Here is a 20,816-nt window from a genome sequence, read left to right as displayed (position 1 = left end):
GATATAATTCCCTTGAATTTTATTGGCTAGCAGATCAAAACAGGAAATCTCCACTCGCTGACTTCCCAACAGGCATACCATCAAGCAGCTTCCCCAAATGCCGATACATTTATCCTTCCTAACTCTTCTTTCATCCCTCTCTAACTGCAAAATACATACATAGAATAGGCAGGCAAAATACAAATACAGACATTGATGACATTTCTCATTAACAAAGTCAATAGCTGAGAAGAGCATAGCAGTATCAAACTATTAACAGCTCAAAGTGCACAAGGAAGAGAAACTCAATTTATGGCATGACATGGATGTGATTAATGGCAGTTTATTTTCTTTCCCCTTTCCCCATACTGTATAGCCTCTCTTCAACACACTACACACCAAATACTCTCCTACTCCCATACATTCCAAGTGGGCCCTTTAAAATGAAAAGAATCTATTGAAAAGAACTTGTGAGCTTCCAGTTCATCTTGACCACTGCTTGTCCAGGCATCAGGATGAAAAACCAGTGCAAACAGTCCTACTGCATGCATTCACTTACCTGAAAGGAGGTTGTAGCAAGATGAATGTTGGTCTCTTTTCCCAAGTAACAAGTGATAGAACAAGAGGAAATGGCCTCAAGATGCAGCAGGGGAGGTTTAGATTGGATATTAGGAAAAAATTCTTCACTGGCAGGGTTGTCAGACACTGGAGCAGGCTGCCCTGAGAAGTAGTGGAGTCGCCATCCCTGGAGGTATTTAAAAGACATGCATATGTGGCACTTAGGGACACCAGTTTAGTGTCTGGACTTGATGACCTTAAAGGTCTTTAGAACCTAAATTACTCTCTGTGACTCATTGTCATAGGACTGGAATGTGACATTGTGAACTACCTACCACAAGTGTGGGACTAGAATTGCAGGACATTACGCGGCACTATTATCTGTAAGGGCATGTGGAGGGAGAATGTCACACCTCTCAGGGTAGCTAGTCAAGGACTTCTTCCAAAGCAGTGGGGACAGTAAGAAAAAGAGGAAGCCACGAACGAGAACATATGGGAACACAAACCTGACTGACAAGGTAAGGGAGGCAGTGATAAGACCCAAACTCGATCAGTCACATCAATCCATAAAGGCATGGGAGATGGTGAGGAAGTTTATTCCAGTGAGGTTATCTGAGCAGGGAGCTGCCAGCTGGGAAACTAAGGGGAAGAAGGGGGAAATCCAAAGCAAAACACAGAGACACAGACATGACAAATATAAACAACTGCAAGAAACAAACCTCACCCTGCACATTAACTGATAGACTACTCAGAAACCATAGGTGTGCTTCCAGGAAAATCAGCCTGGACTTTGCAACTGATAATGCTGCAGAGCAGGGCGAGACCTGTACACAGAGGGGGGAGAGGTACAAGTGAAGGGGGAGCAGGTCTGATCAGTATGCTTCTAGTTGAGCCCAGTGGCTCATCACTGCAGTCTGTCCTATCTTCTTGTATATTCTTACTAAGATCTCAGGTATCTCTCTGTGTATGCTCACTCTGTATCTTGTGAATGTGTGCTGCAAGGACACAGTGCCAGCCACTGGTGAGATCTCTGTGTGATAGTTTCTAGGCTCAGACCAGGGGTGGGGTCTGTGTGTCAGCTACTGGAAGCAGGGAGGGGAGGTCTTAAATCTCAAGTCACTGTGGCAAGAATGGTGTCCATTCCCAAAACTGCTGTCAGGAGACAGTACAAGCAAGGGAGGCAGAAGCACAAGAGCAAGACCATGGATCCCTGTCCCCGTGCCTGGTGCCAGCTGTGGGGTGAGAGTGCATCGTTCCTGGGGGGTGTGTGCATATTTGCAAACAAACATTAAGCTGGACGAGCCTGTGCCTACAGGGGGCTGGGCCAAGCTCCCTCACTCCATTTGCTATGCAATATACTTTTTGAAAAAAGAAAAAAAAAGATGAATAAATGGAGCTGGAGGATGGCTTGCTGCCACAGGCTTCTCTACTCTGACAGAAATCAAGTCAGTGAAGGCATCAGGAGTGTGAGTGGCTTCTGTCTCTGCAAACAAAACTGCAGCCAAGTAAACACATTCTTATTTTGGCTACTTAGAGATTAGGCCTCTGAATGCCTTCCCTAACCTTTTAGGGTTGTATCAGTGGAGAAAAAGCAAAAGCAGGATGGAAGAAGCAAACACATTACATAGTAGTGCATCTGTCAGTCCCCACAGGTTCCTGGTCACTTGTTAAGGGTAGATGGCTATACTTTATAGCAGACCTAGGCTGTTCTGGGAGTCTGCTGTTTTGTACAGTCCCTAATAATAATCATAGTTAAAACACCAAAGGGCATATACATCAAAGAAATTTTATCACAGTATCACAGAGTATCACAGTAACTAAGGTTGGAAGAGACCCCAAGGATCATCAAGTCCAACCTGTCCCAACAGACCTCACAACTAGACCATGGCACCAAGTGCCACGTCCAATCTCCCCTTGAACACCTCCAGGGACGGCGACTCCACCACCTCCCTGGGCAGCCCATTCCAATGACGAATGGTTTAGGACTGAGATGCTCATCAGCTGTAGAGCCTGTATAGACCACTAAGAAGCACATCAGTTATTGATAAGCCTTCTTCCTGAAGGTAATCTGCATGGGTGGAGACTGCATCCATGCTTTAGCCTTCATGCTTGTGTGCTGGCAACAGTAGTCCTCAAACCAGCAGCTGAAATGGCATCCAATGTACTCCTGGAATTTAAGTCACTAATTCCAGGTGGTACATTATGTATCTCACACCTAGCTTGGATGTGAGGGCACCAGGACTTCTGTTAAAAAATAAAACTGTATCTTTTGGTTTCTGTAGATTTAAACCCCTGTACAGACTGCCACTGTGAGTGAACTGTAATGAAGACAGGCACTCTCCCACACTGCTTTGGATGAAATGGATCTGTTCAGTAATCACAGTCTCACAGTATAACTAAGGTTGGAAGAGACCCCAAGGATCATCAAGTCCAACCTGTCCCAACAGACCTCATAACTAGACCATGGCACCAAGTGCCACATCCAATCTCCCCTTGAACACCTCCAGGGACGGTGACTCCACCACCTCCCTGGGCAGCACATCCCAATGACGAACGACTCGCTCGGTGAAGAACTTTCTCCTCACTTGAAGTCTAAACCTCCCCTGGCACAGCTTGAGACTGTGTCCCCTTGTTCTGGTGCTGGTTGCCTGGGAGAAGAGACCAACCCCCTCCTGTCTACAACCACCTTTCAGGTAGTTGTAGAGAGCAATGAGGTCACCCCTGAGCCTTCTCTTCTCCAGGCTAAGCAACCCCAGCTCCCTCAGCCTCTCCTCACAGGGCTGTGCTCAAGGCCTCTCCCCAGCCTTGTTGCCCTTCTCTGGACACCTTCAAGTGTCTCAATGTCCTTCTTAAACTGAGGGGCCCAGAACTGGACACAGGACTCAAGGTGCAGCCTAACCAATGCAGAGTCCAGGGGCACAATGACCTCCCTGCTCCTGCTGGCCACACTGTTCCTAATGCAGGCCAGGATGCCATTGGCCCTCTTGGCCACCTGGGCACACTGCTGGCTCATGTTCAGGCAGCTGTCAATCAGCACCCCCAGGTCCCTCTCTGGCAGCTCTCCAGCCACTAAATGAATGAGTATATGCCCATTCCAAGAGCAAAGCTGGCAAAGGAGGCCACTATTATATAGAATAAGATTAGCTCATACTGAAATATTCTGCCACAAGGGTAATTTAGTAGGAAAGCTCTACCTCAGATCAAGACACATAAGAGAAAGATGTGCTTGCTTGCACAGGTGTAAAAACAAAATGGAAAAGAGTTTCACTACATGAAATAGTAACAGAAAACAGCAGGTTTCCTTCCCCAGAGTCAAACCAAATCCTACAGCTACAGTTGCACAGTAGTCTGGTGAGACTATGGTCCTGCCATTCCATTTGGTTGAGTTCTAAACATGACATCATCACACAAGCAATTGGAAAAGTCACTAAGATCAGTACAGATGCTAGTATTTTGTGTCCATGAGACACTGGAAAAGAAACCTCGTTTTTCTTGACTAAAAGTGTCAGTTCACACCTTAGAAAAAATAAAAGGCCAAATGAGAGAAACAACAGCATGTCTGTTAGCTTGACAGAACACTGCATAAGAAGAAAAAGAAGTCAGTCACACACAAATTCCCTGCTATTAAATTTCATACAATGCAAGGAGGAACAATGCACCTTTTGCACAGCTAGTGAATCAAAGACAAATCATGCCTACAGGAGTATAACCTAGAGATCCCAACCCGGATCAGAGATCATACTTCCTGTTGCACCTAGCCCTTTACAGTTTAGGAACAGAAGAAAAAACTACCATGAAATTATAAATACAGACACTCAACTTGCACAAGTGCCAATGACAGCCAAAGACAACAGCACTAAAGAGAGGGAAGAGAAGTCTGTGTCCTCAGTCCTAATGCCAGACACACAGTCATATTCTGCTTCCAGTTTCATAGGTGTAATGTGACTTCGAGCAGACTTGGCCATGCCAGCTGCAGTGCCTTTTAAATACAACAGATTTTAAACACAGCCTTTGATCCTGAAGTCCAGTACCAACTCCACGACAGACCAACACAGATCATTCTCTATCTGCCATAATTATATACTATTTCTGTAAGGATTTGTTATTGCTTATATCCAAAGAAGCAGCTTGGAAAGCTTCCACTTTGATCTTGTATTACTATCCCTTAGTGCCACTTTAACAAAGCAAAATGCAGTGGATACAACTTTGCAGCCAATTATTTAACATTTCAGGTGCACTGCCCCTTTTTCAGGCTCTTCATGTATTTAGCTTCTCTGGTTTGCCCTTTACCCAAATACTGTCTCTTTTACTCTTTCTACACATGAAAAATACTCCCCAGCTTTAAAACAATACCACAGTTACGAAAGCCTGATATACACAAGTGTCACTGAAAGCTTTCTAAGTGTTCAACACCAAAAAGATGACACCTTTTGAAATTTCCCTTCTCAGCTGAAGTGCAGCATTATCCTCATACTGTCTGCAGCAAGAGCAAGTACACAGAACACTGAGTGCTGCTTAACCTCTATACAGACACGAATCACAGCAGCACAGCTGCATGACTGTGAGTGCATACACATAGACTGTAACAAGAGGACAACATTTCTGTGGTAAGAACTCAGAAAAGTCTATGGGACTGCTGATACTACAAAACTGAACTCAACAGTTACATACCCAACAATTAACCACCACAAGAACTTATGTGCATCATTTCCATCAAAACACACACTCTAATCCTAGTGCAAGAGTTCTGTCATCTCCCAAGCATGGCATTAAGTCTTTACAAGTGTGTGACTGAAGCTCACAGTAAAATGTACCTAAAAGTGAAACAGAGCAGCTTGGGTGAACTTCAGAGTTCCCTTAGCAGTTTTTTTCTCCATATAGTTGGGTTGGGGTTTTTTTTGGTGAGTTTAGAATCTAAGACATTTCCAAACACAACATTGTCCTGGCTTCATCTGAGTTATAAAGCTCATGTTCTTTTCTTCTTAATAGCTAGAATAGGGCTTTGTTTTCAATTCTGTAGGAGGCAAATGCTGGTAATATACTAACATTTTCAGTTGTTAGTAAAGAATCATGGACCTTCCAACTTCCCTTGTTTTGCTGCTGTGCAGCAGCACAAGAAGCTGGAGGAGATCATGGCCGGGACAGCTGACCTAAACCAGCTAAAAGGATATTTCACACCACAAAATGCCATGCTTAGTACAGAAAGTAAAGGAGCTGGCCTGGAGAGGGGCGAGAAGTTGCCGTTTCAACATTGGCCCCAGGTAGTGAGCAATTGTACTGTCCATCACTTGTCTTCTTCTTGGATTTTTATTTCTCTTCTTGTTCTACTCCTTTTCATTGTACTTAAGGGACACACAGAGTGAGTGAGTGGCTGTGTGGTGAGGTTCAACGTGTACTACAAAACACGGACACACAAATATGTAGCCAAGTCCCCTGCTTTGTTTGCTGTTGTTTTTGTTATGTTTATGTTCTACAGACAATCTTTATAAAAGATTTTCTCATAGGCATACTATATTACAGGCATATTTCTATCACATGAATACTTGCAATGTATCAATAAAAAACCCGAAGAGAACATAAATGTTGCCTTTGCAAACTTACCAATGCCCAACGCATTTAAGGCTCACCAAGCCAGTTCAAACTTGTAACAGTCTCTACATTTGAAACACACATTAGTAAAGGTCACAGATTTTAAAAACCTGTTTGACAGTCTCTCTTCAACATTCAACTGCTTCCCTCCTTCAGAAACACCTCTCAGGCTTCATGTGTTTGTATGTCTTTACAAAATGAACAAAGCATTGAAGAGACACAAACATTACTCAGTTCATCTGCTTTCAGACTTAACAAAACTCTATTAAGTACTCGGGGTAGATTTGGTTTGCATCAAAGATAACGAAGATCTTTGGGTTCCAGGTATTATCCACACAGCTGTCATACAAGTTCACAAAACTTCCATCTTTTGAAGGAGGCCTCATGTATTTTGAGTCGCCATTGATATAGTCACCAGTTAATACGCGAGCAAGAAACATGACTTTATCTGATCTATGCAGATGAGGCTGCAGGTTCACACCATGAATTTGGAAAGTATCTCCATGCTTCATGTCCTCTTTGCAGAAGCGACTGGAATATGATGCATCTCTTGCAAAATACGTCCCTTGCAAATAAAAAAACCCAACAACTGATCACGAGAGCTTAACTGTGAGAGCATGGATCTACATACAGAACATACAATCAGCATGAGGAAAGATGTCTACTCTTCTATGGTTATTAGGAATCCAGGTTTTTCTCTAAATCATCAGATTATAGCAACATGATCAAATAATTTTAAGGCAAAGGTTTCAGTAGGGAGGCTGTCCTGAGATGACGCTAGGCGTCCCTCCTCTACGCTCCCTGGTCCAAACAGGCAGCTGTGACAATGACATTCCTTACTTCATCCTAACTTTCTGAATGACATTTCATGTAAAAGCAGAGCTAGATTAAACAGCTCTTGGGTAAACACAGGGAGTACCTCACAGAATATGCTATAGGGAACACTCCACAACGTTGCAGTGTTAAAAGGACCAAACAAATTACAAACATGCTTACCTTTTCCATATACAGCAGCATGCATCCCATTTATTCTCCAGTCAAAGTTGTGTATGCATATTGCTTCTACAAATTCATTACTGGTGCCATGAAACAACATCTGCTCATTAATAGTCGGGACACCTCTCTTCTTCTTCAGTTGAGCTTTTTTCCTACAGAGAACACACAATACACCATTAAATTACTACTCCCAACCTGGGAGAAGGGACAGCTCTCAGCCACTCCATACATTCCACGTGCAGAAGTGTCTGGATGATTCTAGTTTTGAAGATACATATTTAGAAATCACACACTTCCTGATGCTGTGGACATTGCTCAGACATAATTCAAGGTCAGAAGAACACTATATTGCAATTAATACCTTGTTTATGAATAAATACATTCCATAGAAGGTAAAATCTTGCAGCACATAGCTTGAAAGATGCTTATGCAGGTGTACTGTTCAGGTATTTTTTTTTCCCCTCACCATTTAGTGCTAACAAAAATACCTCTGTCTTGGCAACTTAATTTGTTGTTGGTTTGTTGGCCTTTGTTGTTTGTTGTTTTGTTGGGGTGGGTTTTGATGTTGTTTTGGTTTTGTTGTTTGTTTGGGTTTTTAGTTTTATTCATTTTGGGGGAGAGGGGTGGAGGGTGTGGTTTGGTTTTTTTTTCCTCCCCTACAAATGCTTTCCAACTCAGAAGAATGTAAGTGGAATCTCAATGCCACCTGGAAGGTAGTAATTTCCTTTGTGGCATTTTGTGTCAAGAGGCAGAGAGGTTCCAAGCTCTCACATTCCACAATATTAGCAACTCAACGAAAGCCAGGAGCCAAGGTTCCCCTTAGCTCACAATGTCAGCAGTGCCACTGATCTAACACTGTTTTCTACTGATGTACTCCTCAACAACTCCAAACTCATACTAGACTGAGATTCATCTTCTTTTACTTTCACTTTCCTGCATGAGACACCAAAAGAACTCCCAGGTGAATCTGAAACGATGGAATACCTACTTCTCTGTAATATGCTACCAGGCAGGAGTTTCTTCACCAGTGGGTGAAGCTCATCTACTCCAGGGCCGTAGCTAAGCCTCAACTGCATACATACATTTGTTCTAGCAGGTTTTATTTTGCTTGGTTTGTGTTTGGGTTTTTTATTCAGGAAAAGCTTTAAAATGGAAATTACTTTCCCCTTATACTTTTATACTGTACAGGTACTAAAAAGTGCCTGGTTTGTAGTTAGTTATATGGCAATACTTTCATACTCCTGGTATATGAAATTCTAATTCCCATGCTCAGTTTCATCCCTTGAGAATATTCTAGCCTATTAAACCACAAGTTCTACTCACTAACCAGTCAGCAAAACTCAAACACTCTCCAAATTAAATCAGTTCCTCAGCTAAGCAAAAAAAGTCTTCCACTGTCCCTCTCTTCCAATCTACACTGGAGACTCGAGTCTGCTTGGTAGAATTACAACAGAAACTTGAAACACAAGGCCAAGCAAATAAGCCTTAATACAGATAAATATAACCAAATACATTTGCAATTAAGAGTTTGCTAACTCTTAAGCAAGAGTTGAATTCATTTCCTTATTCATATTCATGACAGTTTTAAAGTAACAATAAATTACATATCTTAAAAAAAATCATTTATGCAAATTCTAAACATACATCTAGTAGCTACTTTCTCACCATACAACACTCTGCAGCTGGGCTTAATAGTGTAGTAACATCTTTAAAAGTGATTCTGATACATATGCCTTCTTAGAGGCTACACAGATAACTTCTGTCAAATAGAACTGCTTAAGATTGAGGATATGAAATAAGTGAAAACACAGTTCTGTATGTCCTACTGCTTCCAGGCCAACAGAGTATGTAGAGGGGAAAGCATGGACTCTGAAGAAGCTTTTGTAGCACATTAAGCTACAAGAACATGTGCTAATTTGGCACTTAATTCTGTCATAGGTTTCATAAAGCTGAGAAATTAGAACAATCCACAAATATTGACTGGCACTCAAAAATCAAACTCATACAGGTGTGGCAGGGAATTATTTACAAGAATCTTCTTTTTGTTCTCCTTATTTCTCTGTAACTTGGGAATCTACCACATGGACATCCTGAACATCTTCAATGCTTCAATCTTATCTGTGCAACACCTAATCCATTGCTACAACTGTTGCATGTCTGTACCAGTAGAATCTACAGTATGGACAGGGGAATCCTGAATACAGAGGAATGGCACAAGAAAATTTAAAGAGAAAAAGGCTAACACACATTTTCATTCATAACAACAAGCAATCAAACATATTTTTGCTGCATGCTTTCAGGATCTGCTCTGTGAACAACCTGCTGTTTTTAGAAATAATCTCACCTGCAAAAAAACTCCCACAAGTCTAGATTTTGTATTCTTCTAATTCTTTTAATTCGGTGGCTATCCATTGTTTTGCCAAAGAGACTAGAAACTTCATCATATTCATTTGTTTTCTTTTGCAATGGAATAAGCTGGGGGAAAAAATGAGGATGTTAATATTATTTCAATTTGATGATGGTTTTTTCAAGATCATATTTTTGACCAGCTTGCATACCAATTCTTACCTGATATGGCTCTTCAGTATTTACATTCTCCCAGTGGGAAGGCATAGGGATAGCCTCATTTTCACAGATGAAACTTCAAACAGAAAAAACAAACATAAAAACCCATCACAAGGACATGAGCCATTTTTATTCCTGTCAAACTGCTGCAAACAATACAGCATGTGAAAAACCTTACACAAAACCACTTAGGATTTTAATTCAAAGGCTGTTTTCAGCAAGTAAGGTCAAAGGCAAGAAGTATCACAGTGTAACTAAGGTTGGAAGAGACCCCAAGGATCATCAAGTCCAACCTGTCCCAACAGACCTCACAACTAGACCATGGCACCAAGTGCCACATCCAATCCCCTCTTGAACACCTCCAGGGAAGGTGACTCCACCACCTCCCTGGGCAGCACATTCCAATGACAAACGACTCTCTCAGTGAAGAACTTTCTCCTCACCTCAAGTCTAAACCTCCCCTGGTGCAGCTTGAGACTGTGTCCCCTTGTTCTGGTGCTGGTTGCCTGGGAGAAGAGACCAACCCCTTCCTGTCTACAACCACCTTTCAGGTAGTTGTAGAGGGCAATGAGGTCACCCCTGAGCCTTCTCTTCTCCAGGCTAAACAACCCCAGCTCCCTCAGCCTCTCCTCATAGGGCTTGTGCCCTATGAGTATTTTATATTCACATTCTAGCTTAGCTTATTATAAATTAACTAGGGTAATGAATGGTTTCAATACACCATCTACCCCCAAAAAAAGATGGGAATACAGGTCCAGATCATCAGGAAAGCAACACTAGTTTAGACATGTGAGAGTCTACATATAGCCTGAATATTCCCACGTATCAGGAATTGCAATTAGTTTAAGCTTCTGGAAACTGAGCCCTCATTTGAGGCTTTTAAAAGCGTTGTGTTAGAAATACACACTTGAAAAATCATAGTTGAATTTGGGGTTTTTGTCTGTTTGGTTTTTAATAAAAAAACAAAAGTAAACCCTCAAAAATAAAAGTCTTAAGTATATATTCCACACTCCTAGCATTGTTTAAGGCTCAATACCTGGACTATAGGCAATCATCTGGAACTAAAGAATGATATCACCACACAAAGAGATTACTAAATGCAATTATTCCAGAAACAAAAATCCAGAAGGGAATTATTACATTACTACATCCCAAAATGGTGTGACAACTCAAAAGAACAGGCTTTCTAAAATGTCAGTGCAAAGATGGTTTTTTTTTCCACTTGGACTAATTAGGAATAAAATAAAAACAAAGAGCCTTCCTTGTATTTCCTTACCTGAAAGCACTGATAGAAAAAGGAGCTCGCTTTATTGGACGTTGCTTAAGGGTAGTTAGATTAGTTTGTTTCATCACTGAGCATAAAACAAGAGGATGTAAGAGGATGTCAGTTTCTGGCATTTCTCTATAGCATATGAAACAGCTGGCATTTAAAAAAATAACATTACTACACCCAGAGCTGCAGGACAGGAATTCTTATGTCAACAATCAACAAATCAGCATTTTTGATAAATGATTCCAAACACTGGCCTCACAATCACTGCCCCTCAGATGAGCTGGCAAAATGTGCAAGCATTGCACCAACAAAACATTTACTGTTAAACTGCCCGTCCAAATCACTGGCAAAATTTCCACTGACTTTCCTGTAAGCAGGATGATGATACTACTACTATCCCTAATTTGAGATACAACAAACAGTAACATAAAAGTCATTCCTTTGTATTCATTTGTATGTAGTACTATTATTCTGGAAGCAAAACAAAGTGGTTTTTTAAACAGACACTGCAACCCAAGTAAACAATCTTCCTTAAATCATACTGCTCTAGTCCCAGTGTGTGGCTGGTTTACCCAGTCCCTACTAAGCATTTGAAATACTATTATTTAAGCAGATAGCTGTTTTGCAATTTAATCAGAAAATAAATAACCTATGGGTGGAAAAACCAAATAAATAAATCAAATCATTACACCACACCATTCAACATGGGACAGAGTAACTTACAATTAGCTGCATTCATTAAAACAATTTACAAGCATGGCATAAGATCTGTACAATCTGTGACACAAACCCTTTTGCACATAGAATCATAGAATTGTTTCAGCTGGGAAGTCCTTTAAGACTATTGAGTGTAACCAATTTCCTTGTTATTCTAACAACAGAATTGCCCCCCAACTACCTGCTGAATTATGAAATCACTTTCATGCCAGTATGTTAAAGAAAACTTCATCATAATAATGTTTCTTATTCAGACTCTGAAAGAAAAAGGTTTTTCAAGCTTACAGGCAGTTGCATGTTAAAAGGTTTGAACTTCCCAGTGCTGCAGATGTATGCTACATACCACCTATAGCTGAGGCTAAGCGGCAGTAACAGGATGAACTGCTACTAAACAAGGCATGCTACTTATCAATAAAAATGGAATAGGGCAGCTGCTTCTCCAAACTTCTAGGTACTTCCCAGTAAGACATTTCCAATCCCAAGTTTTTGCACTGGCTATGGGGGCAGTGATTTGCTGAACTGAGACATTAAGTGGTGTATTGGGCAGCTTCTATTATTGAGGTGCACTCTATACAAAGATACATACCTGCAAAGTCTAGTGTGTAGTTAAATTTTGTAGTAGTAAAAGAAACAGAACCGTGTGGGTTTGCTCGGAAGCTCCTTTCAATATCCTCACTGCTAACAGAGCAGTGACTGTTTGAATCAGTCTTCAAAATAAATGAAAAAGCACATTTAGACAAGTTCAGGAATAGGTAGTTTGACCTATGGAATCCACCACGGCTAATACCACTTCATCTGCATTTACCTGAAACATGTGCCATTTACCACACTCAGCCAAATAAAACCAGCCCCACTGGGTATCAGAGGTGTCCATTTCTTCAACTGAACTTTCCATCTTTGGGAGAAACTCTTCTGATGTTCTTTGGAGCATTTCCTGAAACATTCACGTACATACACAAAGGAAGTTTTGATATTGTTTGCAAAAACGCATTACTTGAGAAAGCAATACAAAAAGTGAAATAAAGAAGATGTACAATACTTCAAAAAAACCTTGGCAGGCAGGGTGGCTTCCACACAAGCAATGACTGCCATAGTTGGGTTTCTGCAGAACAGAAGAACAGAGGAAAGGCCAGAGAAACGGCCTACAACAGCGTGACAAAACCGAACAGGCAACAACGAATGACATTTTCTTCCAATACAAGGAGACACTGATCAAAGGTTGCACATGTAAAGGTTGAAACAACTGCAAGAGAAGATTCTTCGTAAACCAGATGGCAATCTTGGAATTGCTTTTACACGGCACAGTGTGGATGCTGCAAATTTATGGAAGTTCAAAAACAGCTAGACAAGTTCAAGCCTGCTAGGAGCTATGCCAGAATACCTTTAGAAGAACAATCCCTGACAGATTTCAGGGATTCATCAACTCCTGAAACTTTAGAAGTTTGCCACCCTCCATCCTCAAGCAATAATTCTAAATAGGTTGGGGGGAATGCTTCAGAGAAAGACGCTTGCCCGACTCCCTGAAGAGGTCAGCAATTAATCCGCTCCAACTGCCTAACCCAGACTGCCAACTCCTCCCAGCAACTTCCTTAGCTTTTGTTTCTAAGAAATTGAGCACTCCCCTTAACTCAAGTAAATCAAACAACACTTAGCTAACAACCCAGATGTTGCAGATGTTGCCTGGGCACTTTAACCCAGAAATAAAGTAGAAACCTAAAGGCAAGTACTGGAGGCTAAGCAGGCATCAGCTCACCAGTGCTACTGGGGCTGAAGTTACAATCAGAAGGCAACTCTTCTAGCACTACCCTTTCCCCTTATTCTTCCCAAGCTAGCCCTCTCTTGATTGTTGACAAACAATCCCCAAAACCTCTCTGCAGTAATATCTAGAGACTATTCTAATCATCAAAAGCTCCAAAGGGCTACAAAACCTAGATGCTTAGAAAACAGAGGAATCAGAAGCGTACATCGCTGAAGTGTGGAGTCAAAGGGCAAGCCTACTCCAGTACAAACAACAGACGCCTACAGTAGCTACAAGGCTACATGCATAACTACCTCAAGTTCAAGCACAACAACACTAAAGGTACATCACCTGCAGGGAAAAATGATTTGAAAGAGGTAATGAAATTATTCTCTATTTCAGAGGGCATCTGCTAACATCTATTCCACACAGCAATGTAAAGTCACAGAGTCTTCACCGTTAGGTGCTAAAGCACAACTGGCCATATCTTTCGATGAAACATCTTTCACCTTCAACTTGATTCTTCCTCTCAGATGAGTACTTGACTATGTTCTCTCCTACAGAGCAAAGGCAGAGGTAGTCTACACTTTAAAAGCTTAGAGGAAAGCAATTCAGGCCTTTTAGTCCATGTTTCTTTTCCTCACGTTCCCACAAAACCTTCCAGACTTCATCTCCATTGTAACATTCATTCAGGGCCTCGAATCTGACAGACTGCATCAGTAATACCTTTAGAACAAGTTACAAAATCGTGCTCACCTGCGCCCCATTATCACACATATTCCTCTGGGAGTAACACAGCCTCTAGAATAAACTATTTATGAAGGAGGCAGTTATTCCCATAGCTTTTAGCAATGTGACATTCTATCCACATGTATTACCCCAATCACAAAGGTTAGGGTAAGCTGGTAGATTCCAGAATACTTTAACAGTATGGGAGAATGGCCCAAAGGCATGAACACATAAAGCCATAAAAACAAGAGCTGTTCTGAAAGATGACACAAATCCATACTGATGAATTTAAAAGCAAGCCCACATGTCATTTGTCCAAGAACTCTGAACAGTGACAGAAAAGTCTCTGTTTTTTCTGTACGACAGTCAGCTACCAAAGGTGCAGCAGTGACAATTTTATCAGCGATACTAGCAGGTGGCCTTTCAACTCCCTGTTTCTACAGGTCCAGGAGTTGCCAGAACCACTCAAATTAAACAGTTACTTGGACAGCAAAAACATTCTTCTGAACAGAATGAATGGTCATTGGGTGTTGTGCTGTGACTGAATAGGTTTACTGCTGCTGGTAATGCACTGCCTCATTTTCCCAGAGGTACTTCTAAGTTTGAACAACAAACGTGATTCACAGTGTGGAATCACAGAATGGTTTGGGCCAGAAGGGAACTTTAAACCCCCTCACCAAAGGCCACCTTCAGGTTCTCAAAGCCCCATCCAACCTGACTTAGAACACCTCCAATGATGGGGCAATACACAGCTTCTCAGAGCAACCTGCACAAGTGTCTCACAGCTCTCAAGGTAAAAAGCATAGAAGCGTTCGAACGGGCAGCTGCCCGCTTTCTCGTGCTGCCTGCCTCGCTTGGCAAAGTACACGTTATTGCCAAAGCCTCTTTCAACTGCAAACACTAACTTTGTACAGCTCCCTGCTGGGAACACTAGTAGGGCTGACACTCTCTGGCTGCTCCTTGGAGTACAACGCACTTGAGCAAGAGACTTGGGTGAGAACGCAGGGCCAGAAGGCAGAACACTAGCACTAGTGGGGGACGCAAGGTGAAATGACAACGCCCTCAGCAACCGTATCACCACTTACCCGCTTTGTGCTGCTGGGGACCACTGCTCCAGCTATCCTTTTCAGCGACCCCCCTTTCAGCGCTGATCTCCTAAGAGCCTAAGGACACGGCGGGCCGACCGATGTACGCACAGCACTAGTCTCTCTCCATGGGGGGCCCTAAGCTTTCCCACTGATGGTGGCCTACACACCCTCCACCCTCTTCCTTAACCTGGCAGCGCGCTCGTCGGCGGGGACTGGGCGGCAGGGGAAGCGGCCTGCGGGACGCGCCTCGTAAGAAACAGACTGAAGAGGAAGAAGACTAAAGGACTGATCGCTTCCGCCGTCTCCCCCGTCCTCCGCCCGCCCGCACTCACCGCATCGGCCGCCCACCCCGGGGTGGCTCCCCACATGCCGCCCGGAGGGTGTGTAGGGCAACAGCGGCCGGGGGCGGAGTGACAGCAGGGCCTAGCGTCACGGCGCGGCCTCCGGGCGCTTCCGTTAACGGCGGCGGGCGAGGGGGGCGGAGCAACAGCGGCTAGAGGTGGCGTTCGATAGGCTCGTCACACAGAGGGGCGGGGCATAGCTTGTAGTTATAAACCCGGGTGGGCGGAGCCGGAGAGGGAGGCGGGGCCGGGGAAGGGGAGGGGTGTGAGGGTGGAGGGGGGGTGGTCGGTCTGGCTGGGCCGGGGGCAGGTGGGGCCTTGGTCGTCCAGTCCGAGGCCCTTGTAGCCCGGGATCGCCTGCTGTAAATCACGCGGGCATATGTCCAGGCGAGTTTGGAATGCCTCCAGAGGTGGAGACTCCACAACCTCTCTGGGCAGTCTGCTCCAGTGCTCTGCCACCTTCTAAGGGAAGAATTTTTCCCTGCTGTTTGTGTGGAACCTCCTGTGTTCCAGTTTGTGGCCAATGCCCCTTGTCCTGTCACCGAACACCGCTGCAAAGAGTCTGTCTCCATCCTCTTGGTATTTGGCCTGTAGATACCGATAAGCATTAGTGGGACCTCCAGTCCTCTTCCACTCTTTCAGGGGCAGGTAGCCTTTTCCCAGTGATGGGACAGAGATACAAATAAAGACATTATGACATGTAGCCTGAAATAATAAGAAGAGAAGGAGGAATTACTAAAGAGCACAAAAGGGGAGCTGTTGGAAAATGTGTTCTAATTTTCATTGGCTGTGCCATCTCAGCAACTTGACTTCATCCTTATTTCCTGTAATCAGCAAACGAATCTTCGCATCCTTACCACTGAAGCCTCCCCTTATTATCTTTCCTTAACTAACAAGGTGTCCTTCAAAGACAGCAGAAACTGGACACAACCTAAACTTTTGAACTTCTAGGGTAGTGTGTAGGCTTAATAGGATAACATCAATTTCTCTGCCTAGGGAGGTGTAAGGCCTAATTTTGTTGACCGTGTGATATATATGATGCAGGGGACTGTACATGTAAGGGGGAAGTATATAGTAGGCAGACCAGAAGTCTGTACCTTCCAAGTACCTCAGCCAGTGGGGAAAGGAAGAGAGTTACTTGCAGACTGGAATTTGGAATAAAAGGAGGCTATGTCCTCCAGGAGTGTGAGAGACCCCATGGGGATTTACAGGCTTCATCTGCCTCCTCTGTGAACACAGACCCCTAGCAATGAAAGTACAATGGTTAAGTTCCCCAGTGCAGCAACCCTTAATGCTTTGCACTTCAGCACTTTCTTTTTCAGTTAATTGTTGGCTGGATAAGCGACAGTCCTCTGCTTTACCAAGGAATTTTTGCAACATGTAATCTTCCTGTGAAATATATATATACATTAGCTATGTCCATGACTATGGGCTGTCTCACAGAGCTGCTGCTGCCGCCCCTCTCTCTCTGTGGCAGCACAAAGCCATGCACAGACCTTCCTGCAGCAGGCTGAGATTCATATTTGCTCTTTGCATTACATAATCATACCTTACACATAGTGTGAACTTCTGCTGCCTTGCCTGGCACTAACATGGGATCAGCTCTTTAAAATGCTACATGTACAGAATGTTAGATAATAGTCAGGCATTTGCAGAAGTCTGGAGTTCCAACACAGATCTGTCTAGCAGCCAAAAGTTTTAAAGAGGTTTTGAGGCTATATGCCTTGAAGCATGTTTTAGAAGTTGAGATTTTTTGGGTGTGGTTCTTTCATTTCTTTGTGTGTTTAGGTTGATAATTAATAACGGAGCATAAGCCTCTCTTTTGAGATTAGAATATCTTGTTCATGGTGAAAACAGAGCTTGACTGCATCCTCAGGATGCTACCTGATAATGCCAGACACCTCAGAGCAGCAACTTAAAATCCTCTAAAATCCAAATATCTTATGTACTGTGTGCAGACTAACAACCTATCTTGAGAAGACATAATTGCATTAATTGATTCTCCTGAGCCTCTACTTCAAGCAGCAAAAAGGCAGAAACAGGAAATGTTTGTCCATAAGACCTTAGTTATGAACACATTTTTGCAGGGAAAGGCAAATGGAAGTGAAAGAGAGAACTCTCTGGTACGTAAATCGTAGGATCATACAAGGATCTAGGTTTGAAAGGAGTTAGGAAACTCTTTAATCCAGTCTCTTTATCAGTGCAGGCCTAACTTGAAATCTAGATTAGGTTGCTCAGTTGTTCATCTGGCCAAGTTTATGTTTTTATTCAGGCATGTCTGAACTGTTTTTAGGAGCAAGGTCTTTTTTCCCCTTTTGTCCAGGCAGAATGTCGTAACTTTTGCACATCACATCCTGTCCTTTCACTGTAGTCCTGTGCGGTGACCTCCTTCAGTCATCCTTCATGATGCCTTTACCTGGATACAGAAGTAACAGGCACAGGTCTCTGGGCTGCTGACAATCAGCTGAAGTAGAGGGAGATGACAGTCAGTACCCTAACATAATACTTCTGTAATTGGATCAGTCAGGGGATTAAAAGAAGACAGGACTTCACCTTGGTCATCTAGCCCAAGCTCTTGCTTAAAGCAAGGTCATCTATGAGATGAGGTCATTCTGTTCAGGACTCTATCCAGTCAGATCTTGAAATCTACAAGGGGACAGACTTGCCTTTCTGGCCACCACCTTTCAATGCTCAGTGCTTATCTATCATCACAAGTTTTCCTGCATCCATTTGGTACATCTCAGTGTAGCCTAAGCGTTCTGTTTCTTGTCCTACCACCATGCACCACTGTGAAGAGCCTGGCCTGGTTTTCCTGATAACCTCTGTAGGTATTGGAAGATGGCAGTCAGCTCCTTCTACCTTCGAGGTAAACAAGTCCAGGTCCATCAGTTGCTCTTCACAGAACAAGTGCTCCAGCCTCATGATTCTTTGGTCCTCTGCTGAACATACTTCAGGTGCTCAGTGCTTTTCTTGTACTGATGAGCCCAAACCTGGATGCATTATTCTAGGTGGGGTTTAACAAATGACAGTAATCCTTTCCTTTGAATACTGGATAGGGTCCTGCAGTTCTACAGCCAAGGATGCAGTTGGCCTACACTGCTGCCAGAGCACACTGCTAGCTCATATCCAGCATTCCATCTACCAGGATCACCACTCTTCCAGAAGAGCTGCTTACTGGATAGTCATTTCCTAACCTGTGTTGTTGCCAGGGGTTATTTCTTCCCAAGTGCAGAACATTACTTTAGTACTTTTTCCAATTCACAATGAGCCCATTTTGTCTCTGTCTCTCTGAATTCCTGCTCTCTGCCCTTGAATGTATCACCTAGAATAAGAGAAGGAGGCTCTACTGCCATCATACATTTTCTTGGAGAGAAAAGTGGATGATTCTCTGGTATTCACCATTTCATAGTAGATTGATTTGTAATAATCAATGTGATTATGTATTCATGCAATTGAATGCTAATGTAAATGATACTGAAATGGATACTGGATGTAGTCTACCTGGACTTCAGCAAGGCCTTTGACACCGTCCCCCACAGCAAACTGCTGGCTAAGCTGTCAGCTCGTGGTTTGGACAGCAGCTCTCTGAGCTGGGTTAGGAACTGGATGGAGGCTGAGCCCAGAGAGTGGTGGTGAATGGTGCCACAGCCAGCTGGCAGCCAGGCACCAGTGGTGTCCCCCAGGGATCAGTGCTGGGCCCTGTGCTCTTTAACATCTTCATTGATGATCTGGATGAGGGGGTTGAGTCAGTCATCAGCAAGTTTGCAGATGACACCAAGTTGGGAGCAGATGTTGGTCAGTTAGAGGATGGAAAGGCTCTGCAGAGGGACCTCGACCGACTGGACAGATGGGCAGAGGCCAACAGGATGGCATTCAACAAGTCCAAGTGCCAGGTGCTGCACTTTGGCCACAGCAACCCCATGCAGAGCTACAGGCTGGGGTCAGAGTGGCTGAGAGCTGCCAAGCAGAGAGGGACCTGGGGGTGCTGATGGACACCCGCCTAAACATGAGCCAGCAGTGTGCCCAGGGGGCCAAGAGGGCCAATGGCATCCTGGCCTGTATTAGGAATAGTGTGGCCAGCAGGAGCAGGGAGGTCATTGTGCCCCTGGACTCTGCATTGGTTAGGCCACACCTTGAGTCCTGTGTCCAGTTCTGGGCCCCTCAGTTTAGGAATGACATTGAGGCACTTGAAGGTGTCCAGAGAAGGGCAACAAGGCTGGGGAGAGGCCTTGAGCACAGCCCTGTGAGGAGAAGCTGAGGGAGCTGGGATTGTTTAGCCTGGAGAAGAGAAGGCTCAGGGGTGACCTCATTGCCCTCTACAACTACCTGAAAGGTGGTTGTAGACAGGAAGGGGTTGGTCTCTTCTCCCAGGCAACCAGCACCAGAACAAGGGGACACAGTCTCAAGCTGTGCCAGGGGAGGTTTAGACTCGAGGTGAGGAGAAAGTTCTTCACTGAGCGAGTCGTTCGTCATTGGGATGTGCTGCCCAGGGAGGTGGTGGAGTCGCCGTCCCTGGAGGTGTTCAAGGGGAGATTGGACGTGGCACTTGGTGCCATGGTCTAGTTGTGAGGTCTGTTGGGACAGGTTGGACTTGATGATCCTTGGGGTCTCTTCCAACCTTAGTTATACTGTGATACTGTGAAATATAATTCTGCTGGAATTTACTGAAAGTAAGCATGAGACAAACAGAACAACCAATTAAAACAGGAACATTCTGTGCCAAAACTGTGCCAATGCAATTAAATGAAGCAGAAGACTGACGGTGTTTTGCCACTGTGCAGAGAACTTTACGATCTTGTGATGCGCACATACGTTGCAGCATAAAGGGAACTATAAAATCTGTGTGAAACTTGTGGTGCCCACAAACTTGTACACACACAAATGCAGCTGCCCAGAGGCAAGGAAAGAGAATAAGCAAATATTCTACTTAATACAGAGCAACAATTCTGGAGGCAGTGGCTGTCCACCTCAGCTATGGCATGGGTCTTGGGATGTGGAGGCAGCTGTAGAATCCATCATTATGCACCCTTTACCTGAAAGTCTACATCACCTGGATTTGTTGTCCAAGGAACTGTTAGATGTGTTATCTTTCTCTACCTGCCTCTCCAGTGTCTGTTTTCCAGACCATACTCTTCTAGACCTGTTTCTGCTGTGCTTTCACCAGTTACTCCTATTCTGCAGTCTCTGTGAAATGGAAAGGTTCTGGGAACATCTCAGGTCTTTGATGCTTTTTTTCTGTGACA

The 20,816-nt window shown here is 43.7% G+C and overlaps 1 protein-coding gene across 3 annotated transcripts; it reads right to left on the bottom strand.

Annotated features, from left to right (window-relative positions):
- Positions 1–5,428: 5,428 nt before the first annotated feature.
- Positions 5,429–15,273, bottom strand: PARP11 (poly(ADP-ribose) polymerase family member 11). Of its 3 annotated transcripts, XM_054163819.1 has the most exons (8): positions 15,230–15,273; positions 12,483–12,611; positions 12,264–12,384; positions 10,964–11,039; positions 9,691–9,763; positions 9,467–9,597; positions 7,123–7,274; positions 5,429–6,691 (listed from the first exon to the last, which is right to left on the bottom strand). In XM_054163819.1, the coding sequence occupies exons 2-8, from the start codon at positions 12,606–12,608 to the stop codon at positions 6,378–6,380; spliced, it is 993 nt and encodes a 330-aa protein (XP_054019794.1). In that variant the 5' UTR covers positions 12,609–12,611; positions 15,230–15,273; the 3' UTR covers positions 5,429–6,377. The 3 variants fall into 3 exon arrangements, with proteins under 3 accessions (XP_054019794.1, XP_009894954.2, XP_054019795.1); XM_009896652.2 differs by lacking the exon at positions 15,230–15,273 and having other exon boundaries at positions 12,483–12,641; XM_054163820.1 differs by lacking the exons at positions 12,264–12,384; positions 15,230–15,273 and having other exon boundaries at positions 12,483–12,578.
- Between the last annotated feature and the right edge of the window lie 5,543 nt (positions 15,274–20,816).

Source organism: Dryobates pubescens, chromosome 8, assembly GCF_014839835.1.
Source record: "Dryobates pubescens isolate bDryPub1 chromosome 8, bDryPub1.pri, whole genome shotgun sequence".
NCBI classification, from domain to species: Eukaryota; Metazoa; Chordata; class Aves; order Piciformes; family Picidae; genus Dryobates; species Dryobates pubescens.
The sequence above is the reverse complement of the archived record's forward strand: the minus strand, read 5'-3'. Positions and strand labels throughout refer to the sequence as shown.

Coding starts and splice junctions, on each gene's coding strand:
- PARP11 (XM_009896652.2), bottom strand. CDS start 12,620: ATGTTTCAGGAAATGCTCCAAAGAACATCAGAAGAGTTTCTCCCAAAG. Junction 11,040..12,263: donor CTACACACTAGACTTTGCAG/GTATGTATCTTT, acceptor TTTTATGCTCAG/TGATGAAACAAACTAATCTA. Junction 9,598..9,690: donor ATACTGAAGAGCCATATCAG/GTAAGAATTGGT, acceptor TTTTTCCCCCAG/CTTATTCCATTGCAAAAGAA.